At 42.0% G+C, this 7,465-nt stretch overlaps 1 protein-coding gene across 1 annotated transcript in view; it reads left to right on the top strand.

Annotated features, from left to right (window-relative positions):
• Positions 1–7,465, top strand: part of grk6 (G protein-coupled receptor kinase 6) — a gene marked incomplete at its 3' end in the record, with an annotated part of 106,977 nt that overhangs the window by 91,014 nt on the left and 8,498 nt on the right. The window contains 4 exon segments of the mRNA XM_032534618.1: positions 2,952–3,015; positions 4,077–4,217; positions 5,910–6,100; positions 6,198–6,235. Of these exon segments, the coding sequence (XP_032390509.1) occupies positions 2,952–3,015; positions 4,077–4,217; positions 5,910–6,100; positions 6,198–6,235 (434 nt within the window).

Here is a 7,465-nt window from a genome sequence, read left to right as displayed (position 1 = left end):
GTGTGGAAAAGCAAAGAACCGGTTCGATATTTGGCCCTGACTCCGAACCAGCACCAGAACCGCCTCGGTGGAGAAGACACATGACAACCCTTGTGTTGTCTTCCTGTCAACCATTAAAAAAGTTTTTTTTTTTTCATCACTATTATCGCCTTTTTCTGACATTTTTGTCACTTTTTCAATGTTGTGGGTGCTTTTTTTGGGGATGTTTTTTCCAAAGTTATTTCTCAATGTTGACATTTTCAGCTCATTTCGAAGGTCCATTTTTTGTGATGAAAAAACTTTAGAAAACGGGTCAAATTTGACCCGAGGACAACATGAGGGTCAAACTACAGAGCAGACTAATGTCCAATCTTAAAAAGATTGGCTATCACCAGACCGAGCTCAGACTACCACACACAGGAAATTGCATCCATTGAATATATAGTATATTGTGCCATTATCTTCCTGTCTTTGGTCAGAGCACAACGTCATCAAACTAAATTATGTAAATCCAGGTCCCGTCCTGACGCGGGCCTCGGGCCGACTGGTGGTTTACAGAGGAGCAGCACGTTCTTTTGACACAAGGTCAAACAACACCTGCATTTTTCAAAAAATACTGGGTCATTATTATGAATACAGGTATGAGTAAAACATAGGTGCATTTTGGCTCATAACAAGTAGAGTGAAGTAGAGGATACAAAACAAAGCTTAAGAGTTGTGTTGTTGTTTTCCCGTCAACCATGAAAACCTTTTTTTTTTAACATTATTATCGATTTTTTCCCCACATATTTTTGTTTTCAATGGCGTGGGTGCTTTTTCTACGTTGTTGGTGTTTTCTATGTTGACATTTTCATCACTTATATAGATTTTTCTGTGTAAAAAAAAAAAAAAGAACTGAAAAACAGGTCAATTTGACCCAATGAGGGTTGAGGGTTGAATATAGCTGACCAACGTACGTCTTTATGTCCTTTCATCAAATACGAAGACATAAATAAACCTTTCATTTAAGTGTTTAAGTTATGTGAGCACATCCTTAAGATCTGTGAGCAATAAGCAGCCAGGACTGAGACTTCAGGGCTTTACTGAAAGGAACAAACTAAACATTTAGGAGATAAATATTAAGGCTGAGAGCTCAGTAATATGGTCTCTACACTAGAGCATCGAGCGGCCATCTGAAGGGAATGATATAGCCTCACACTAATGGGCTGATTGAACCGGGCTGGGCAATGGCTGATGAAAGGCAGCTGCACACGCCGGACTGCAGCCAGATTTAGGGACCTCTGGAGGCCAGAACAGGAACTAGCAGTGGTGGATCAAGTCTTCAGATCCTTTACTTAAGCAACACTTCTATTAACACAAAACAATAGACTGTTACAAGTTAAAGTCCTCCATTGAAAATGTTACCTGAGTACCAAGACAGTGGTGCTCATAAGTTTACATGCTCATGCCTAAGTTGATTAAAAAGAGGAATAAAAAAAACAATCTGGTTTTGGAAATTTATCTTAATGCCTTAATTAAAAAAAAAAAAAAAAACAAACCCTTTAAAGACACCATTTTCTTTGTGATGAATAATGTAACATACAGGGGCATGAGTATACCCCCCTCATGTTAAAATACAGGGGCATAAGTATACACACCCCTATGTTAAATCAGGGGCATAAGGATACCCCCCCCTATGTGAAAATACGGGGCATAAAGTATACATCCCCTATGTTTAAAATACAGGGGGCAGAAGTATACACCCCCCTATGTTAAAAACAGGGGCATAATATACAACCCCCCTATGTTAAAATTAACAGGGGGCATAAGTATACACCCCCTAGTTAAAATACAGGCGGGTCATAAGTATACAACCCTCTATGTGAAAATACAGGGGCATAAAGTATACACCCCCTATGTTAAAATACAGGGGGCATAAGGTTAAACACCCCCATGTTGTAACATACAGGGGGCATAAGTATACACCCCCTATGTTAAAAATACAGGCGGCATAAGTATACACCCCCCTATGTTAAAATACAGGGGCATAAGTATACCCCCCTAGTTAAAATAAGGGGCCACATAAGTATACACCCCCCTATGTTTAAAATACAGGGGGCATAAGTATACACCCCCTATGCATCCTGATAAAGTTCCCTAGGCCATTTGGAATTAAAGACCTGTTGTTGTTTGTGTGTGTGTGTCTGTGTATCTGTGTGTGTGTCGGGTGTGTGTTGTGTTGGTGTACTGTGTGTCTGGTATCTGTGTGTCTGTGTGGTGTGACGTGTGTGTTATGGTCTGTGTGTGTTTTATGTGTGTGAGCAGTGTGTGGGACTGTGGGGTCTTAGTGAAGGTGTTGGATTGTGGTATGTCTGTGTGTAGTGTGTCTGGAGGTGTCTGGTGTTTGGGCTGTGTGGTGTGGGTGTGGGTTTGTGTTGTGTTTGTGTATCTGTGTAGCTGTGTGTGTGTGTGTGTGAGTGTATCTGGATGTGTGTCTGTGTGTTTTGTGTCTGTGTGTGTTGTGTGTTTGTGGTGTGTGTGTTCTGTGTTGGTTGTGGCGTTTTGTGTGTGTGAGTGTGTCGTGTGATGGTGTGTAGTGGTGTTTGTGTCTGTGTGTGTGTGTGCGTGTGTGTGTGGGGTGTGCTGGATTTTTTGGGTGTGTGTGTGTGTGTGTGTGGGCGTGGTTGCGTGAGTGAGTGTGTCTGGATGTGTGTCTGTGTATCTGTGTATCTGTGTATCTGTGTGTGTGTGTGTGTGTGTGTGTTCAAAAATCTACACATATATACTGAGCTGATCTGTTCATCAAGTTTAAAAGAACTATGAATAAAAGCAGTTTGAGAATACTGGACTAAGAGCACTGTTAAAACCAGAGACATCGGGCTCCCCAAAAATTACAACTTCAGGTTTTTTTTTGTCATTTAAGATTAAAACATTCAGCAGCTGCGTGTGTTGCAGTGTGTGTTATGAACGAGTTTCTGTTTGTGTCCAAACAGGCAGCCGGTGACAAAAAACACCTTCCGGCAGTACAGAGTTTTAGGGAAAGGAGGCTTTGGAGAGGTGAGTACACTCAGTTTTCTTCTAAACTCCATTTTAAATCACTCAACGCACAACAGAGCAACTCACACATTACAACAGTGTAACTCAGCTGTCGGCATTAACGTTTTTTAGGACATTGGTGTTTGGTAAAAAAACAGAACCATCCCGTTCATGCGTACAGCTACGATGCACAGCCCAATGCAGCCAAAGTAGAGTGGAAAATCATCACAGTCTCCTTTTTTAAGTTGTTTTTTTTTTTTTTTAAAGTAAAAACAGCAGTGTAAAATCAAAGGAGATGTGTCCTTGAATCGTCTCTCTGCACGCGTGATGCCCCGAGCCGCTGTTCTGAGCTCCCCTCTGATTGGTTCATTTACAACCACAACCACCGTCTTGTTTGGGTTCTTTTAGAGACGTGAAGTCATGAGATGGACGGCGATAAAGTCCTCTCTGTTCTATTAACCCTGGTGGTGTCTTCCCCTTAACCATGAACTTGGCCTTCCAGGTCAAAATTGAAAAAGATTTTTTTTTTGCTTTTCCAATGTTTTTGTCGTTTTTTTCTGATTTATTCGTCACTTTTTCCAGCTATTGCTACTTTTTTAATAACAGGTTTTACACTTATTCTTGGAATTCGTGGTCAACAAACCTCATTTATATCAAATAACACATACATTTTTAGTTAAAAAAGGCAGAAGTTATGAATTATTTTGACTACTAGTTAAGATCAGAGGATGCTGAGTGGATCTCAGATGGGTAGATGTCAAAGTTTAGTCCGGATACTGTTTGGAAACCATTAAAAAAAGGAATTCAAATGCTATAAGATTAAATAAAACACCCAAAAAAACTCAATGAAAGCGATCATTAATTTTACCTGAAGAACGTATGGAATTATCCATGTTATTTTTGGGCAATTTGGTTGAAAGAAATCCATATTTCTGATATAAAACACTTAGAAACGGGTCTAGTTGACCCGAGGACAACACCAGGGTTAAGAGAGAGCATTGTACCTTTTGCTGGTGCAGCTTTTTTATTATTATGTATGAATGGACTTCTCTGGTCCCGTCTCCTCCCCCTTTACCCTGCAGGTGTGTGCGTGTCAGGTACGTGCCACGGGGAAGATGTACGCCTGTAAGAAACTGGAGAAGAAGAGGATCAAGAAGAGGAAAGGAGAGTCCATGGCGCTCAACGAGAAACAGATCCTGGAGAAGGTCAACAGCAGATTCGTAGTAAGCCTCTCACATCATCCCCTCTTGCATTCACCTGTTTCTCTGAGTTTGCATATGGAAAATTTGGAGATGGACGGACAGAAAGCAACAGTTAATAACAAAAAACAGACAAGCAAGATATTAGATATTGATAGTATAAAAACAAAATCCCAGGTAGGTTTTTAATTTGAAAGTACAAGGACATTATTGGTAAAACAAAACAACGATCACTGCATTTTTACATACATTCAGTATAGCAAATAACATTATTATGAAATGTGTTATCATATAACAAACATTCATGACATGTTATTTAGATTGGTGTATTAATAATGCACTAACACTACTTTAATATATCCATAGATGCTTAAGATGTTATGTTTAGTTTCCTTGTTAAATACGTTGATAAGTCATTTATTTGCATATTTTCTGGAAAACACACTAGTCTTTTTACGTCTTATCTTTGACTTTAGTTGAGATGCTGATGCAAATGTGAGCGCTTTGGTTCGTTTTTTAACCAAATGACAAAACTTCAGCTGATGTAGAAAGATTAGATGTACAGGTATGGTCACGTGACTGCACGACGACGTCTGATTGGTGGAACACAGTCACGTGGTAGAGCCTTCAGCGGAAGACTCTCTCTCTCTCTCTCTCTCTCTCTCTCTCTCTCTCTCTCTGTCAAAATAAAACATTAAAATGAGACGATGACGTGTAGAATACCAACGAGGTAAAAAGAAAAGTAACGAGGTCGTTGTAGCCTGATGTAGTGGAGTAAGACAGTTTCTTCTTCACTAATCTACTCGAGTAAAAGTAAACGTACAGTGATTATAAACTACTCCTAGAAGTACAATTGTTTCAAAAACTTACTCAAGTAAATGTAACGGAGTACATGTGACTCGTTACTACTCACCTCTGCCAACAGCGGTGATTAAAAGACAACATGGAGGTTAGTTCTGTCCCTGGTTTGGTTCGATTCTCCGCCAGACAACCTTCCTTCAGCTTATTAAATTTGGGCTGCGGAGTCCCTCAGGGTTTAAGCTCTAATGCAAAAGTACACAAACAACTTCAGTACACATCTTCATTTTTTGGCAGCGGGTGGGTTTTAGTTTTGGGGACGTGCAGCCAGCAGCGTTGTCGGCTTCCTGAATATCTTTAAAAAATCAACAAAATACGTCTGTGTGTGTGCGTCTGAATGTGTTTACGTGCATGTGTGTGTGTGTGTGTGTGTCTGTATGTGTGTCCCTGTGTATGTGTGTCTGTGTGTGTGTGTGTGTATATGCATGTGCGTGTGTGTGTGTATGTGTGTGCAAAAATCTACACATATATACTACATGTTGACATCATCTGCTTTTGGGGACATCATGTGAAATTTAAAATAATTTGCAATGTATCGCAGAATATTGCAATAGGTTTACATCTTAAAGGCAATGAGCCGAGGTCCAAACACACCTGGCTTTAAAGGGAACGGGAGACGACTCTCTGATTGGTTGATTGCATGTGACACCCACAACACACCTAGGAATTAATGAATGAATTGTGAGCCATGCGCCCGATGCACGGACCCTTTTTCCCGCAGTCAAAATAGCAAAAGTGGCCCTTAGATGGTTAAAATAGGCCCCTAAGCTCTTTATTGAGATGTATACCTGGAACATGTCAACACCTGATCACCTGAAACATTGCAGCAGCGTCATTGACCCCGCCTTCTGTCTCCAGGTGAGTTTAGCGTACGCCTACGAGACGAAGGACGCCCTGTGCCTCGTGTTGACCCTCATGAACGGCGGAGACCTCAAGTTCCACATCTACCACATGGGCGAGGCGGGTTTCGACGAGAGGAGAGCCGTCTTCTACGCCGCCGAGATCTGCTGCGGGCTGGAGGACCTGCACCGAGAACGCATCGTCTACAGGTCGGACGCTCGTCTCGTTGTCTGTCCTCTCTCCATCATCGTCTGATTGGCTCCCGTCTTTGTTTCTCACTGTCCTCTGTCCTTCTCCGTCCCTCAGAGATCTGAAACCAGAGAACATCCTGCTGGACGACCACGGTGAGGAAGCAGCGTTGACCCTGGGGCCAAAGTGACTCCAAGGTCTTTCCATATAGAGCAGGTCTAGACCGGACTCTGGGATGTTATTTATCTCAGGTTTTCCATAAAGAGCGGTCTAGACCAGGACTCTGGGATGATTTATCTCCCAGGTCTTCCATGAAGAGCAGGTCTAGACCGGATTGGGAGTTATTTATCTCCAGGTCTTTCCATGAGAGCAAGTCTAGACCGGACTCTGGGATGTATTTATCTCCCAGGTCTTTCATGAAGAGCAGGTCTAGACCAGGACTCTGGGATGGTATTTATCTCCCAGGTCTTTCCATGAAGAGCAGGTCTAGACCAGGACTCTGGGATGTTTATCTCCCAGGTCTTTCCATAAAGAACAGGTCTAGACCAGGACTCTGGGATGTATTTATCTCCCGGTCTTTCCATAAAGAGAGGTCAGACCAGGACTCTGGGATGTTATATCTCCCAGGTCTTTCCATAAAGAACAGGTCTAGACCAGGACTTGGGATGTTATGTATCTCCCAGGTCTTTCCATAAAGAGCAGGTCTGACCAGGACTTGGGATGTTTTTATCTACCAGGTTCTTTCATAGAACAGGTCTAGACCGGACTCTGGGATGTTATGTACTCTTCCTTTTCAAAATGTATTCTGGAGATATGACGCATTTCTTTCAGTATCTATCTGAAAATCTGAAGATAAATGCTGGACTCACAGGCTGTTTTGCAAACTGTTAGACTGTTTTATGGAGATCTATGAGATTGTTGGGGTTGTGAAGGGGTCTGGTGTTTGTGAAATCATTTCCCACTGTGAGTCACCAGAGGGCGCTCTGAGTCCAGCAAAACACCGGGACCCGAACCCTAAAGCTTCCAGAGACCACTGGAGGACTTCATGTTATGGGGCTAGCCCATGCCTTCATTTAAACCGGAGGTAGCATGTGGTATCATGCTAAGCTAACCTTAGTATGTGCAGTAGCCTACTAAGGGACTGTTAGCATGATCATTAGCATGTGGGTTTGCATCAATGAACACATGGTTTGTCATTTTATTTCAGTACTTGTCGAAAGACTCGGAATCCTGGTTGGATAAATACAACACAGACACAATTAATTTCAAGTCATTTATGTTAGTTTCATTCACCTGTTGTCATTGCAAGCAGGGATCGGGGTCGAATTGGCAAACAGGAAGTGATAGAGTCTGGAGTAATTTAAAGGGGGGGGGGGGGGGGGGGG

Source organism: Etheostoma spectabile, chromosome 13 (genome assembly GCF_008692095.1).
Source record: "Etheostoma spectabile isolate EspeVRDwgs_2016 chromosome 13, UIUC_Espe_1.0, whole genome shotgun sequence".
In the NCBI taxonomy this organism is placed as follows: Eukaryota; Metazoa; Chordata; class Actinopteri; order Perciformes; family Percidae; genus Etheostoma; species Etheostoma spectabile.
Note: the sequence above shows the minus strand (reverse complement) of the source record. Positions and strands in the feature narration are given on the sequence as shown.